Source organism: Ambystoma mexicanum, chromosome 1q, assembly GCF_040938575.1.
Source record: "Ambystoma mexicanum isolate Mex_15411 chromosome 1q, UKY_AmexF1_1, whole genome shotgun sequence".
In the NCBI taxonomy this organism is placed as follows: Eukaryota; Metazoa; Chordata; class Amphibia; order Caudata; family Ambystomatidae; genus Ambystoma; species Ambystoma mexicanum.
In genome coordinates, this window is record NC_090922.1 from 1,096,206,620 (window position 1) to 1,096,223,516 (window position 16,897).

Consider the following 16,897-nt stretch of genomic DNA (forward strand, 5'->3'; position numbering starts at 1 on the left):
CACAACTGCAAGAGTACTGCAAATAGATGGCCATGCTATGCAACCAACTGTCTTGGTTTAGATCCGCCAGAGTGCCTGAATCAACACTGATCAACATCTGAGAAGAAAAGCTCAAATTTGCTTACAATAAGCCACCCTATTGTGCTGATTGCACTCTTTTTAGCAACATTTGATCCAATCGATCACAAGATCCTGCTCCACGGTTTTTGTTTTTATATGGAAATCACTGACATTGGCTTAATTCAAAATCTAATTTTTTAAGGGCTGTACAGCATGTTGTCCGCTGGAATTTGGCACAATGGCTAAGCTCTCTCCTTCAGTGTTTACATGAGGCCTTGAGCCAATTTGTTAATCTTTTGCCATCCGTTCCAACCCTACACATTTGACCCAAAATTTCTGGTTTGCCTGGACCACTTGATGGCACCCAAGGACTACATGACGGCTTTGTCTATATCATCTGTCAGGAGGTATACCTGCTTTATGACTTCTTGCAGTTGTATCCATGGAGGCAGTATCTATATAGAAGGCCAGAACCGCCTGACAGTTTATTGTTCCTCTTGGGAATCACTGGTATTACATCTACACATTGCCCAATAATAATTTGTGGCCCTGCTTTCCCTGACAAACTCAGTCACTCTTACGTGTCGCACTAGTGGGCCATGTGTCCTTTTATTTGTTTCCCAACTTGCCTCGAATAACAAGGTAATATGTCAGAGGAAAAGTGATTAAGCTGTGATTATCACATTGTGATCATTTTATTTACATTATATTTAATTGTGTTTTGCAGAATAGTGCTGTTAAATGTTCAAAACTAAATTATGTAGTTTAGTTTGCAGAAACTGATAACGTTTCATAAATGGTATCAATCACCTTTATGGTTTTAAGGTGTATAAAATACTGTTGATGTCTCACAAAGGTATTTCTTATAATATTACCTTGTGGTGTGGTATATTTGATTACACACCTTTTCTTCTATAATTTTATTACATGTGATGTCATGGACTCTCACCCAGGGCAACACAGTTCAAAGTGCTTACCTAGCTAATGCGTATTGGATGCTCTACGTTACAGTAACTTGGTTTGCCCATCTCACTTGTTGTACATTTGATAACTGCCGAGTTTAGGACTTGCCTACCAACTCTAAAAGATATAATCTAGATGATATCTTTTACATTTCAATACTGGTTGCTTTTTAGTGTTACAACCACCAGACTACTCATGCAGCATAGGTGGTCAATGGGAAGTAGCTAGATTCCATACTGAAATACCCACAGGTCTGAATTCTAGTTATTAGCAGAGTGTATAGTCACGTTGACAAACACTTAAGCTAGTTTTATAATCTTACATATCAACTTAATTTCATGAAGCTATTCCATCCATGTCTCCTGTGTCAATTTTCAGATTTTATTTTAACCTTACACCAGTTCAGACTAAACTTCAAAATGCTTATATGATATGATATGGCATTTATAACGCGCCTATACACAAGTGTTGAAAGGCGCGACGAGGCAAGAGAGGGGGAACAGAGGGAAGACCGAGACAACGATTTTACTAGGCCAGGTGACATTGAGATTGCGCAAGTGCCTGGGAGGTGGGAGGGGGAAAAGTGCAGAGGGTAAGGGGGAAGTGCAGTGCATAAGATAAACAATAAATAAATAAGACAATAAATAAAGTGCAGCCAGCTGGTGACAAGTGCAAGGGTAAGTGCAGACATCAGGTGTCAAGTGCTGGTAGGGGCTGTAGGGATACAGAACAGTCCCTGAATGCAAGGGTTGCCAGGGGGGCAGTGCAGGTGTGCAACTGCCGGGGAGGGGACCTGGGCCCGAGATCAGAGGGTAGCCAGGTAACCAGTGCAGAGTCAGTTTCAGTCATGAGATCAGCAGGGGAGAGGAGGAGAGAAACCAGAAGGTCTTGATGTGCATCCGGAACCAGCGATGGTTCTCCTCAGGTTTCAGAGAGGCAGGCAGGCTGTTGTAGAGGGAGGCCCCATCAGAAGAGAAAGATCTACCACCATCTCGTTGATTGGAGAAGCGACTGACCCTGAGGGAGTTGGAGGGGGATAAGCGAAGAGCTAGAGAAGGAAGATATTTAGGAAGGAGAGAATTGAAGGTATTGAGGCCCCAGGCCTCAGAAGGCTTTGTAGACAATGCAGAGGGTTTTGAACTTAATCCTCACCGCCACTGGGAGCCAGTTCAGAGAGTTCTGTCCTGGAGAGATAAGATTCCTGGGCTTAAGAACAAGTCTAGCAGTTCTTTTTTGGATGGGTTGCAGAGGGCGGAGAGTAGAGGCAGGCAGATTTATAAAGAGGCTGTAGCAGTAGTCCAGCCTTAATAGAACCAGAGCTCTGGAGACAGTGAGCTTCTGGGGGAAGGAGAGGAAAGGAAGAATACCTCTGAGGAGGTGCAGCTGGTAGTGTGACTTCTAAGAGACGTCCGAGATGTGAGGAGAGAAGGAGAGCGTGCAGTCGAAGATGACCCCAAAGTTTTTAGCCTCACAGGTGGGAACAGGAAGAGGGCCAAGAGAGGCCGACCAGAGAGTGACTGGAAAGGATGGAGTTGGTGTGCCGATGAGGAGAATCTCAGTCTTACTGGCATTACGGCAGAGATCATTGGCTGCACAGCACTCCTGGATGGCAGACAGTCAGTCAGAGATGAGAGAAGGAGAAGAGGTGGCGGAAGGGAGCCTGAAAATTAGTTGTGTCATCTGCATAGCACTGAAAGCTGAGGCAGAGAGCGGCAATGTGGTGGGCAAGAAGTGCAAAGTATTGGTTGAACAGCCAGGGATAGAGATTTAGACCCCTGGGGAACACCACAAGTAGAGATGGAGGAGAGGATGGACCCAAGATGGGCCTGAGAGGGTCGTTCTGAGGAAAGAAGTCAGCCAAGCCAGGGCCTGATCGGAGATACCCAGGTTATCACGGAGACGGTTGAGCAGGATGGCATGGTTGACCATGTGAAAGGCAGAAGAGAGATCAAGTAAGATGAGGACGCAGGGGGTGTTGGAATCAAGGTTGGAGAGCAGGTCTTCACTGTTTCCGTGCTTATGGCAGCTCTAAATCCAGACTGATGGTCATGGAGACAACAAACAGATTCAGTGTGAAGATTAAGCTGGGAGATTGCCAGCTTTTCCAAGGGGTTAGCTAGGCAGGAACGTTCGGCAGAGGATCTTCAGAAGAGGGTGCACAAGGGAGTGCTTAAGGGGGGAAGGAACGACTCCAGTGGCGAAGGAGTGGTTGCAGAAGTCAGCCAGAGCAGGAGCAGGGTGTCAATGTGGTCACTGATGGTTTTGGAGAAACAGGGGTGAACCTGTTTTGATGACACTTTCATAGATCAGACTTGTCTAGAGACCTCATCTGAGGAGAACAGGGGAAAGGCAGAGAAGGAGGGAGGAGAGGTGGCCGAAGAAGGGCCAGAGGAAGAGCAGGGAGTTGAGGGAGGAGGGGAAGAGGAAGAGAGAGAGGACAGGATGTCCTGAGATTTAGAGATGAAATGAGAGGCGAGGCCCATGGAGAGGGCCTGGGAGGGGATAGGAGAGGTAGAGACTGAAGCAGGATTGGCTTGTTATCAATGTTTGCATTACGTCTGTTGGTGTTTCATTGGAACAATTCCCAGATGTTAACCGTCTTGTCAATAATTAGTTGTTCTCTGCCAAAAACAAAACTGAATAACTTGTTTTTCAAATTACATGGGAAATTATGAAACTGAAATTCATATTTCCTTAATGCTTGTACACTATTTTCTACATACACTGCTGTTTCGATCCTTTGGGTCCTCCAGCTTTTTCACAGTCTGTTTGGATTGCTCGCATCATCTCAGGTCTACTTGTTCTCAAGAGTAACGAAACAAAATCATAGTGATGCCATCTCTTCATTTTCCCTAAATTGTCAAATTTCAGGTCAGCCTGTTTCTATTTAGCATCTTTTTATGTTCCAGACTCTGATTCATTTAGCACAACCTTTTCAACTGACTTAGATTAATGATAGTACTCTGACTCCCCTACGACTGCCAAGCACCATTGTTTTCTTTTCATGCACTGGTTACTTATTCACTTGTGCATTGTGTTTATTTTTGTTGCTTTAAAACACTCCCAATTGGGAGCGTGGCCTGGAGTGCTGCGGATGAGGCTGCTCCATTATGATATGATATGATATGATATGGCATTTGTAACGCGCCTATACACAAGTGATGGCCTCCGTTGGGGTCAGTGGCCCCGATTGATCTTTGGCCGGGTCCCGCTATGCTGTTGCGGTCTCCTGGAGGGGATCTATAGTGGAACAACTCCTGCACCCGTGGCTGCATCCCAGACACCTAACGCGGCGGAGTCTCCGAAAACGCGGTGCGGGATGTTTGCTGCCGTGTTCCCTGCCACGATTCAAGATGGCGGCCGTGTCCAGGGCTCCTCACCACTGCGGCCCGTGGGCCCTCCTCGGCGAGCCTTGACCCGATGCGGGGGTGCGGCTTGTCTCCAGCCCGCTATAGCACTGCACTGGTAATGCCTCCGCCTCGCCCATCCCCCATCCTCACGGGGCACACGATTAGAGGCCGCCAGCTCCTGTGACGGCGCTGGACCCTTCCTACCCTGACGCCGGGAGTTGCAGCGTCTCATCCTTCCCCTTCGCCTGGCCTGGTGGCACGGGGGCTCCCAGCGGCTGCTTCGGCTCACTCCCGGGTGGCTCTCCCTGCATTTTGAGCTCCGGTGGACCTGCCGCCCGGCGCACCTGGCTGGTGGGCGCAACGTACCTGTAGCTACAGGTGACCCTCCTGGAAGAGGGCTCCCCCAGTCAGCATTAGCTGCGCGGCCGGGGCCCTGGGATCGGATCCCATTCCTGGTGAGAGCCTCTGGCCCCATTGAGTGAGGCGGGCTCCATTCCCCTTGGCCCTGAGCCTGTGGGGGCCCGGCCTCCCACCCCATCTGACCTGGGGCTTCTCCTGCACCCTGTGGCTTCACCCCACCGGCACCTGCTATCAGCTTCCCCCGGTGGGCTTGCTCCTGGAGGCCTGCCGCCAACTCTGCATCTCTAAATCACTGAGGCTCACCGGATCGCTCCCCCCCCCACTGACTGTGGTTCCCAGGCTCCCCACACTCCGGGTCACTCATGCTCTGACCCCCTGGCGAGTACCTCCCCAGCGGTGGACCCAGTGCCCCTGCAGCTTCCTGGGGCGCCCCTGCCCACCATCACCACTAATCGCTGAACAGAGCCGCCTCCATTCCATTGTCCTGGATCCTGGCTGCGGTGGAGGGGCCACGTGCCTCTCTCTTTTCATCCTGTGTGGCTTGTCACCACGATTTTTCTACCACCCCATATAGGCACTCCTGCCCTCCTGCTTGCATAACCTCCTTGGGCGCCCTGGCCCACTTCACTCTTTGCCATCACCACCTTAGGTTCCTGTGGCCCCTGGCGGTGGGCACACACCCCCCCCCCCACATGGGACCAACTCTCAGAAGCCATCACTTCTCCCCCAGCAACCATGTCCAAAACAGTGAAGTCGAGGTACACCGACATTACCACCATGCTGCTGGCCCCGGAGAAAGGGAAGAAACCCCCCACCCCCCCAAACTAACTCCTCAGAAGGCCCCCGATGAGAGGGGAACGCTCGCCACCAAGGAGGATCTCCAGGCCTTCATGTCAGACATTAAAGTGGAATTCCAGACCTGCATGACCGAACTCACAGCCAAGCTGGAGCAAACAGAACAACGGGTTGACAACATTGAACACCGAATAGTGGAGGTTGAGGAACTGGCAGTGGACCACTCCAACTCGCTGTCGGAGATGCAACGCATCATCCAGATGTTAATGGATAGAACCGAAATCCTCGGAATTTAAGCAGGAAGATATGTAAAACCGCTCCCGGCGCAACAACCTACGCATTCGAGGGGTGCCCTCATCAATCTCGGATAAGGAGCTTCCTGAATACATAAGCACCCTCTTTCAATCCCTACTGCCGGACTTGGATGAAAGGCAACACCTACTTGACCGCACCCACAGAATGCGTCCCCGTCGGGGAGCCGACGCAGATACCCCTCCAGATGTCATCACAAGAGTCCACTTTTTCACCACCAAGGAGGACATCTCCACGATAGGCCGCTCAAAGGACGAACTCTCCTTCCAGGGTTCCCCACTTCAAATCTTCCAAGATATATCCCCTCTAACCCTCCAAAAGCGCAGAATGCTCCGTCCCCTCACTCTCTTTCTCCGAGACCAGCAAATTCGTTATCGATGGCTGTTTCCCACGGCGCTGCAATTTTCATACAAAGGCACTCCTCGCACCATCAGCCACCTCGATGACGCGGCATCCATTCTGCGGCCAGACTCTCCCGCCCCGGGCGGACTGTGCCCTGGAGGCAGGCTCCCCCAAGCCGAGACGGACCCCCTGGTCGCGGGTGCAGAGATCCCGCATACCCAGATGACAGCTCAAGTTTCCCCTGAAGATCGCATAGCACTGGAACCATCTATATTCCCTCAAGCTCGCCGCGGACCCTCTGCGGCCTATACCCTCTTCCAAGGTGGATGACACCGTATTACCCTTGGAGAAAACCTCAAACATGTTGCCCAGGTTGCCCGTTGACGACCTTGGCGTCCGGGGGACCCACCGACAGTCTTCAATCGGTCCCCACGGCCACATTTAGACCCTCCCGTTGGAGGCCAAAGTTGGAAGTTCGGATCTCCCGTTGGAGATTATTACTAAAAACCATCAGCCACAGAAGCTCCAAATTCGCTGACACCTCGCAGCTATGGATAACCTAGCTCCCTCTCAATCCCCCCCCCCCCACGGCAAACGACCTTGATGGCCAGCCCCCACACCTGAAACTGAAACTCACCACTCTAAATGTCAGGGGCTTGAACTCCCCCGAAGAGGAAATCTATTTTACACAGGCTGCAAACCGACAGAACCTCAATCGCTCTCCTACAGGAAACACACCTAATTCCAGCGGACTTCCCCCGCCTGCGAAGGAGGCTCTTCCCCACGCAATTCTTAGCATCCAATGGTACAAAAAAGGGAGGTACCGCCATTCTCTTCGCTGCAGGCCTGAATAACCCAGATCCTTGACGTATTGCGATGCCAAGAGGGTCGCTTTGTGGCAGTCAAATGCATTATCATGGGCCAACTCTGCACCCTTGTCTCAGCTTACACCCCGAACGAGTTCCAAGAAGGGTTCTACCAAGACCTGGAGGAGATTCTCCCGTTCACTGAGGGATAACTCGTTATCAGGGGCAATTTCAACGGGGCCCCGGATCCCCTCAAAGACAGATCTCATTCCCCAACCTCTAAGGATCAGAAGCTGGCTGCGGCCCTGCTCCACTTGTTTTGCATGCTTAACGTTGTCGACACCTGGACGGTATTGTACCCAGAGGAGAAGGACTTCACCTTTTATTCATACACTGCACGTTTTCCAGAATCGACTTGTGCTGTCCTCTCCCCAGATCCTGGCCTTCACAGACGTCGTCACAATTGGCACCCGGATCCTCTCGGACCATGCCCCAGTCTCGCTCTCCCTCCGAGCCCATGACTCGGACCCCCCTCCTCGCCGCCAGTGGAGCCTGTATGACCCTTTTCTGGGGGACATGACTGTGAGAAATGCGAACGCCAGGACAATTAAAAACTTCTTCACCGAAAACCGCAACGAGGACACTTCCCCAGCTAATACCTGGGACGCCATGAAGGCCGTGCTTAGAGGGGAACTGATCGCCCAAGGTGCCGCTTTTCACAAACAGAAGAAGGCAACTCGAGATGCATTGGAGTCCGAAGTCTGGCTGGGGAGAAGACCCGTAGATCCATCCTAGGGCTTCGCGGACCAAGAGAAAATACGGCTAGCAGCCGCCCACCAATCTGAAATTAAGACGGCGATCCTGAGGGACCTAGATGTGCAGCGCGCCTTCATCCAAGAGTCGGCCCTCCCGTGCCTGACCCCGGAGGTTAGACAAGAGCTTGAAACACCTATCACGAACGAGGAGGTGGAGGAAGCTATAAAAAGCCTGAAGCCTAGGGCTCCTGGCCCAGACGGATTCACCACCCGTTTCTATAAACTCTTCCGCCCCCAACTAGTCACGCCTTTGACCCGCCTCTTCAATTCATTTGCGGCTACCGGAGCGGTCACTATGCAGGAATCAATCACTGTCCTCATCTTAAAGCCCGGAAAGGACCCCCAGGAGAACAGCTCGTACAGACCCCTCTCCCTGCTAAACTTGGACGCCAATATTTATTCCAAGATCCTGGCTAACCGCCTCGCACCTGTCCTACCAAACATTATACACCCGGACCAAACAGGCTTTATTAGCCACCGCTCGATGAAAGACAACATTCGCAGGGCACTGAACATCATAGAGCTGGCCACGCAGAAGTCTCAACAGCTGGCCTTACATGCCCTGGATGCGACCAAAGCCTTCGCCAAGGTGGACTGGCCATACCTGACCCTTACCCTGGAAGGCTTCAGCTTTGGCCCAACTGTTAGGCTGAATTTCCTAACCTAGTGAGTCCCCCAGCAGCTTTGCTGGATTTTTTGGGGTTTATTTTTTTCTCCTGCCAAGAGTGAGACTCTTTTACCCTCACTCTTGGACATGATTTGAGTGTGTTCCTTTGACTCTAGATGTGTTTAATGGGCTATGGGGTCTTTTACTCCATAGGGCTTCATGTGTTTTTGTGATGTGTGTTACACAGCACCCTCAGTGCAGTAACACAGGGGTGTCATAGTGACTCCCCAGTATAGACTCCATACCCTGGGACTGACTACTGTCTCCCAGGGCATGTAAAGTCACCATTGACTTTACTAGTCTTGAATTCTGTACAGAACCAGTACAAACCATCATATTGTGGACGTACTGGCTGGGGCAATTCGATTGCCCCGGGGTCTGTTAGTCGAGGGGGCACGTCTCTGTCCCCCCTGATCGAGTTTTGGCTGGTGGCAGTGGATACTACTTTTTATATTCAACCGCAAATATTTCTCTATGGGATTTTCCCATTGTTCGAGGCTACCAACTTTAATTATTTAATTCCTATAGCCTCGAACATACCGCTGGTTTATTTATTTAATATTAATTCTCCGGTTGGTATATTTTGCCAAAACCCGGTTCTAAAATGGCGTTTGTGTTCTCTTCTGTGACTCCAACCCAAGTCGAGCCCTTTGTTCCCCTTTTTGGCAGGCTTCTCCACAGACGTCTCTGTGGAGGGGTGGAGGGGGATTTAGGCACCCTGGACTGAGTTGCCTAGGCAACTGAAGTCGCACTCCGTCCTGATTGGCCCAAGTGGTGAGCCGGCCGGCTCACCACTTAGCATGTTTGAGTGACAGCTAGGCTGAGTGAATGGGGGTTTTCTGCATAAAAGCAGGGCTTTGGGGACTGGAACTTCAGAAGTCGCCACAGGACCTAAGTATCCGACGAGGGAGAAGCTGAGCCGACCTGCCACGACGACACCACTGGTGGAGCCCTGCTGGACCGTCTCACCACTTTTCCCAACGACAGAGGAGATCTCCCGCCGGAGAGTCTTCTTCCTTTGACTGGTGGGGATAACCAGTTTCACCGTCTTTTCACCTTCCCGACGTATCTCGTGGCTGCCCTGCCTGTGCCAAGCACCCTGGCAACCGGAATACCGTGTTTTACCACGACCGCGAAATAAAGGTTAATACCTTTAACCGGAAAACTGGTTTCTTCCCTGGCAGTGCAACAACCTTCATCTTTCCTCCAAGTCGAGATCTTCTCTTCCCCTGGACGACGACGAGACTTGCACCCGCTGCCAGGAACAACTGCCACCACTGGAGGATCCTTTCCACTTAAGGTACCGTGTCCCGCCTGGCTTCTCTTGCCACCAACTGTACCGGGTAGATTTAGCCCCCGGCTTTCGAACGTGGGTTAGCCTGGGACACCCTGGCTAAACTTTCCTGAGCCTCTCTAAACTCTTTTCGGACTCTCTGCAAGACTTTCTAAACCTAGTGTAACTGTGTGCTCTTGGGCGCATTTGTGCTCAGCTCTCTCTAAGAGTGGGCCCAGCCTATGTACTTTGGCTCACAAGTGACTTTTGCTCTTCTGCCTTGCTAATAGTGTTCCTAAAGCTTAGAGTGGTGTATCTCTCCATATTCTGTCTTTTTCCCTCCCTTCTTCATAAACTTATTGGAGTAAAGCTATAGTTAAGCGCTCACCTCTGTATGAAAATAATTGGTGTTAACTAAGACTTATCTGATAAGGAATAAGGGTTGTATATATTATAATAGTAAATGTGTTTAGAGTGTTTTACAATAAGAGTGTTGGAGTGTTTCAAACAGTGTGTTTTTAAATAAATAATTATATACTTTGATACCAATGCTCTGGTCAGTGTTTGCTTGTATTATTGTGTCTGAGTGCCTATTGTGTATACTTTGTATACTGCCTAACTCTTCTTGAGGGAAGTCTGACTGCTCAGCCACAGCTACCAGGTAAATCTGGGTGGTACAGACTGCTACCAAGTGGGTTTACTGCTAACACCTGTAGTCCTAAATCTTTTGCAGTGTTCCCAAAGGGAACTGCACAGGTTTCTGCCTAACACAACCTTCAGGAAAATGATTCTAGCAAACTATCAAGCCCCAAAAACCGGCTCAGAATTAACGGCCGCCTGTCGGACCCTATCCCTCTTACTTGCGTAACAAGACAGGGATGCCCACTGTCCCCCCTGCTTTTTGCCCTGAGGATGGAGCCGTTGGCCCAACCAGTCCGGGCTAACCCGCAGATCAGCGGCCCGAGGATAAGGCACCACTCAACACAAGATCGCCCTCTATGCGGACGATGTTTTGCGAACCACCACTAACATCAAAACCTCCCTGAGGGCGGCCCTGGCGGAGTTCCGGAGCTTCGATGAGGTAGCGGGATTCGCCATCAACTTCTCAAAATCAATAACCCTCGGAGTGGGCCTGAGCCCGAACGAGAGGGACGCCCTAGCGAGGCAAAGCCTGTTCCAATGGAGCACCCAAGCAATCCCATACCTGAAGGTCCAGATCCCTGCGCAGCCGACGGTTTACCAAGCCACCTTTCCCCCCACTCTTTGAGAAATTGGAGAAAGACCTCATTCGCTGGCGATCGCAGGAAATCTCCCTGCTGGACCGCATAACGACATGCAAGATGAACCTTCTTCCCCGCTTTCTATACTCTTGCGCCTCCCTTCCCGTCTCAATCCCTCTTCCCCCTATACAGAAGCTCCAGCGGAAAATGATCGACTTTATATGAAAAGGCAGGAAAGCGAGGATTCCCCGAAAAACAATGGTGACCAGCGCAAGACTGGGAAGGCTGGAGGTCCCGGACCTTCGCAAATACCATATAGCAGCACAGCTGGCCCACCTCCAGGCGTGGGGACTGGCCTCAGGTCACCCAAAGTGGGTGGAGATCGAACAATCCCGCCTTTCTCTTCCTCTTTGTTTCCTACCGTTTCTCCCCAACGCCTTATGCCGGACCTGGCCGGATGTGCTGATGGCCACTAAACAATCGATAAAGGCATGGGTGTGGGCCCGCAGATATGGAGGTGTCCCAGGTGACTTGAACGCGCTTTCCCCAATTTATCACAACCCAAACTTCTCCCCAGGAGCTCATCCAGCGAACTTCAGGAACTGGGTCGCAGGAGGCCTTGAAACGCTGGGACACCTCTTTGCAGGGGACTCCCCCTCACTTTCGAACAATGCAAAACCACCTTCCGGCTAGCGGAGACGGACAGATTTGCTTACGCCCAACTAAGACACTGGTGCTCCAATCCCCAGACTCGAATGGCTGTAACCCGACCCCTTACCCCCCTAGAGCTCACAGCGACACAGACCTGCCCGCCCGGGGGAAGATCTTGGCCCTCTACAAATTACTTCAAGAGGACCCCCTCCGCACTAAACCCTCCTACATGTCCCAATGGGAGGCTGACCTGGGCCATGCTATAGAGGACCATACTTGGGTGGACATCTGGACTAGGACGCGCCTGGCATCCCGCTGCATTACCAACCGGGAATGCGCCCATAAACTGCTCTTGCAATGGTATTACCCCCTTTGCGCCTGCATCATTTCCAACAAGCCCTGGACCCTCACTGCTGGCGTCTTTGCGGCCACTCAGGATCCTACTTCCACATGTGGTGGACTTGCCCTTAGGTAAGGGAGTTTTGGACCCAATGCCTCGCTACTATAAAAGACATTACCCAAGTGATTATCCCGCTGAACCCCAGGCAGGTTCTCCTGGGGATCCCGCACCCAGACGCTTACCCGAGAACAGGGAGGGGAGCCACGCTGATAACTCAACTCAGCTTGTTGGCTGCCAAAATCACAGTAGCCCGCAGCTGGAAAACTGTGGAAGGCCCCCTAATCCCCCTATGGTGGATTAAACTCTGGGACATACTAATAACCAAAAAGGTCACGGCAGCCAAGGCGGGCCGACTCCACCGATTCACTGACAATTGGGCCCCGGTCCTAGACTATGACCAGAACTATCCGGCGCTAACCTTTAAGCCACGCTTGATCGCGAGAGCTCTCCACTATATGGGGGACACCTCGCCGCCTTCCCAATCTGAATGAGGCCCAGGAACAATGACCTCCGGAGACGCGGGGGATGGGGGAGGGGAGGATTTCAAGTTTCGCATGTTGTCTGTAGTATATGCAATGTTACCTTGTATGCTCCTTTGCGCTGTTTAATAAATAAACACATTTAAAAAAAAAACACTCACAATTATTCCACTGTTTTAGACTCTTCTTTTACCCATTACCAATCCTGGAAGCTTCTGCTCCATCACTGCCATCCTTGGTTCTTATCACGAATTTGGCAGATTTACCCACATACCTGGCTCCCCTTTAAGAGCTCATACCTTACACCACACACACAAATCCCCCACAGAGGGCCACAACAGGCCTAGCCATTGGCACATTAACACTAATCAAGCCATGACTAAGGTCTCTCTTTTAGATCATCCCACTCTCCCAGCTCAGTAACTAACTAGTCCCAAAGCAACGTAATCTATCAGTTCTCTTGCTCTTCCTTATTGATAACATACTCCCAAGTCTCTCTATCAAACCCATAGAAAGCAAATTAGTACACAGATACTGGGTACTTGTTGTCTGCGCACCTTAACACCACAGGTTACGTGTCAGCCTCTCCCTGTCCCGCTAGTGAACTCCTCCCTTTCTTTTTCTTTCGAATAGTGCCATTAGCAATCAGATATATAATTATACTGCCCTAACTCTAAAATGCGAACAAACAATCACATTTGCATTGCCTTTAGAAAGGATATAAGTAGCTGCAGTCAGTAATGTACGTATTTACATCTACTTTCCTTTTATATCTTTAGAACCACAAAAATGCTGCACTTCTTTTGATGGAAAGTGATAAATTAATCACCAGTCTGCCAGGAGTAAAATGGGCAGAGAAAGCTCTTACAATGACGCTGCATCTAAAAGAAGAATGTGTTAATTATATTGTTGCCAACTTCTCTCAAATAATAAAAAGTGAAAGCTTTTATAATTTGTTACAGGTAAGGTGATTATGCTCTATTTGTTACTGCATTATATTCCTTGTTTGTCAGCATAATATGCTGTTAAATGTTCAAAACTAAATAATACATTGGGCCTCATTCCGAGTACGGCGCTAACCAATGGCGCTATTAACGCCTTGGTTGACGCCGTACCCGGACCGGCAGCGCCTTGGTGGTTGGCGGAATTACCGCCCCATTCCAAGGTTGGCGGGGCGGTAATTCCCCAATCCCCATTTACCCTTCCCCATTCCCATTCTTGCCCCATAGGGCATAATGGGAGTGGGGAAGGCGTCAATTACGCCACCGTAAATTACGGTGGCGTAATTAACATCAAGGTCCCTTAGCGCCATGGTATTTAACGCCTGCTAAAAGCAGGTGTTAAAAGCACCATGGCGCTAAGGGAACTCGGAGTATGGCGGTAAGGGATTACCGCCACCGCTCTCGTTAGCGGTGGCCGCTATCCCTTACCGCCATACTCGGAATGAGGCCCATTGACATTTAGTTTGCATAAACTAACGTTTCTAAAAATAATACATTTGTAATAATTTTAAGATGTATAAAATAAGAAGAGATTTTTTTAAAGGTTTCCTTCAGTTTTGGTGGAATTTGTTATGTTTTTCTTTAATATGTTTGTTACATGTGATGTGCTTCATGCCCATAGATGACAAGTATGTGCAATCAACTGATTATATTTTAAATGAACTTAAATGTTTGCATGCCACTTGGATATTACGTAGGGTGTTAACGGATCTGAATATCTATAATTAGAACGTTATTCAATTGTTCAGGAATTTGCTGTTGAATAGTTATTTTGGGTTCTATATTGTGAAGGATTGATGGAAAGCATATTCACTGATAAAACTAAAAACAATCTGTGTATATTCTTTATTTTGGCAAAATTAAAATGTTACTGATTCTGGGTGGCACCAGAGAGCTGAGCACGGTTATGGCTGCATTCCCTGGCATTGAACATGACTCTGCAAGATCTTGACTGATGCTCAAGAGCAAATTTGAAATTGTCAATACAATCCTGTATTTAGCTATTAGATCAAATGTGGTACTAAAATGCACCTGGCAGATATAAAATGTCCCAGCACATACATAAAACTGACATGATTCAGGGGGCAGTGGTGCATGGCGCTCCTCCATAAGGTATCTTTATATGCGGACAACATACTTTTATCCATTACCAACTTCACCTTTTCCATGCAGGCGGCCCTATGGGAACTTCAAGCATTTGGTCAGGTAGCCGGATTTGACATTCATTTTGGGAAATCAGTGGCGCTAGGGGTGGGGCTATCACCTCAGGATATTGTCTCCCTCAGAGCTATTTGCCTGATCCGCTGGGACACAACCTCATTTGCATACTTAGGGGTTCACATCACGGCGTCCCCGAAAAAGACCTTTATGGGGCCAATTCCCCCCCCAACCCCACCTTGTTAAGACCTTGGAACAGGACCTGGAAAGTTGGCGGGGCATTACACCTCATGCCGCCCAGACTACATGACCTGATGGGAAGCAGATTTAGGCTGCCAATTGGACGATGTGGCCTGGTCAGAAATTTAGGCCAGAGGCTGTGTCTCATCTAGATGCATAAGAAACAACGAGTGTGCATTGAAATTGTTGTTCTGCTGGTACTACCCTCCGGCACAGATTCACCATTTCCAGGCCATGACCCCCCCCCCCCCCCCACCTGCTGGCGTAACTGTGTAGCTCCTGACTCTTCCTTTCCTATGAGGTGGGACTGTCCCCTGATGGGATCCTTCTGGGAGAGCATTGTGCAAATTATACAAGACATCACAGGTAGTCAACTCCCGATGTGCCCAAAAACCCTGCTGTTGGGGGCTCCATGTGTGGGGGTATACCCAAAGTCGGGGGCCCGGGCAAAGCTGCTAACGCACTTGTTGCTGGCAGCGCGTGTTACCACCGCCAGGTGCTAGAAAACAGCAGGAGGTCTGGATCTGGGGCATTGGTGGATTAAGGTCTGGGACATACTTGTGGCAGACAAGGTGACGGCCGCAAAGGAGGGAAAGCTCTACCAATTTCCAGCAATCAGGTCACCCCTGCTTGACAATGATCTAAAATTCCTGGCCCTGACATTCAAACCACGTCAGTCAAGACTCTATTTGGGCCCGGGCGGGAACGGGTGACGGGTGCGAACTGGTTTGCATAACAGATATAGAAAGTCATGGGGATGGGGGGGGGGAATGCAGGACTCGGAATCTCCCCATTATGTAAGGGGTGCCAAAGGTCTCTGAATGTTGATTGTACTGCATACCATCAGAAGTTGTTTTCTTGTCAATGGTAAAAGTTGTTTCTCCAATCGTGAAATTCATTTTAAAAAAAAGAAAAAAAAAGTCGCAAAGACCCCCTATCGGTTGACATATCGTGGGAACTACACAAGAACAAATGGTGACCACTCCACCAAGGTCAAGTGGCTAGTCCGCATGTAAAAACCCACTGTGGCCGATCTTGTACTCGCCCACACCCCATGTCAGCTCTATAGGCAGAAGATAATTGATTTGAGGGGCCTGGTGGGAGAGCCTATGTAGGAAAAGGGGTCTTTGGACTAGGAGTACAGAAGTCACTACTGTGATTGAACTTTGTCTCGTCTCCTTTTCTCCTTTCTACAAGGGTGATTACACAGCACATGACTGCAGTGGGAGGAGGAACCTGAACTAAAATATGAAAACAAATTTCTTAACACTGCTGCATCAAAATGCGAGCTACTGTCCATGCAGTAATGCTTATAGAACCCGAAAGGCGCGGACCAGGTGGCTGCTTTACGGATTACATCCCAAGGCAGCTCTTTTTGAAAATGTCACAACTGTGGCTTTTAGTTCTCACAGCATGAGCGTGCATGCGGCTGGTAGGAGGAATTTTCTGGAACATGTATACTTAAAACATGGCTATAATCATCCAGGGAGCAATTGATGCTTTAGATGCCTGATGGCCAGGTGTTGCACCCCAAAAAGCGACAAAAAGGGCTTCCAATTTACGAAAAGGCCTCTTACGTGCCAGGTAAAATTGGAGAACTTTTCTGACTTTAAAGCAGTGAAGTGTCTGATCAGCCTGGGAGTAAGGAGAAGGAAAAAATGGTGGGGAGACATACACTACCTGATTAATGTGAAACAAAGGTACACTCTTAGGCTGAAAGGATGGATGTGTCTGCAAAACCACCTTCTTTGTGGAAAATAGTGAAAGTTTCTGCAGAAGACAAGGTTTGAATGTCACAGACTCGTCTAGCTGACATAAGGGCAACAAGAACATCAGTCATCAAAAGGACCAGCATAATATCGGCTGTGTCCATTGGTTCAAGGGGTCTAAGCGCCAAATCTGATAATGCAATATTAATATCCCACACAGGCTGCGTTCTTGATCAGAGATATCATTCTTAATAGTGCTTCAAAATGATGCTCAACTATGGGATTTTTAGAGGAGA

The 16,897-nt window shown here is 49.5% G+C and overlaps 1 protein-coding gene across 3 annotated transcripts in view; it reads left to right on the top strand.

Moving 5' to 3' along the window:
* The window catches only part of BTBD8 (BTB domain containing 8), a 2,362,893-nt gene that overhangs the window by 1,071,166 nt on the left and 1,274,830 nt on the right, over window positions 1–16,897 (top strand). For all 3 annotated transcript variants that reach the window (XM_069641787.1, XM_069641786.1, XM_069641785.1), the window contains exon 10: window positions 13,273–13,455. In XM_069641787.1, the coding sequence (XP_069497888.1) occupies window positions 13,273–13,455 (183 nt within the window). The remainder of the gene's footprint in view (window positions 1–13,272; window positions 13,456–16,897) is intronic.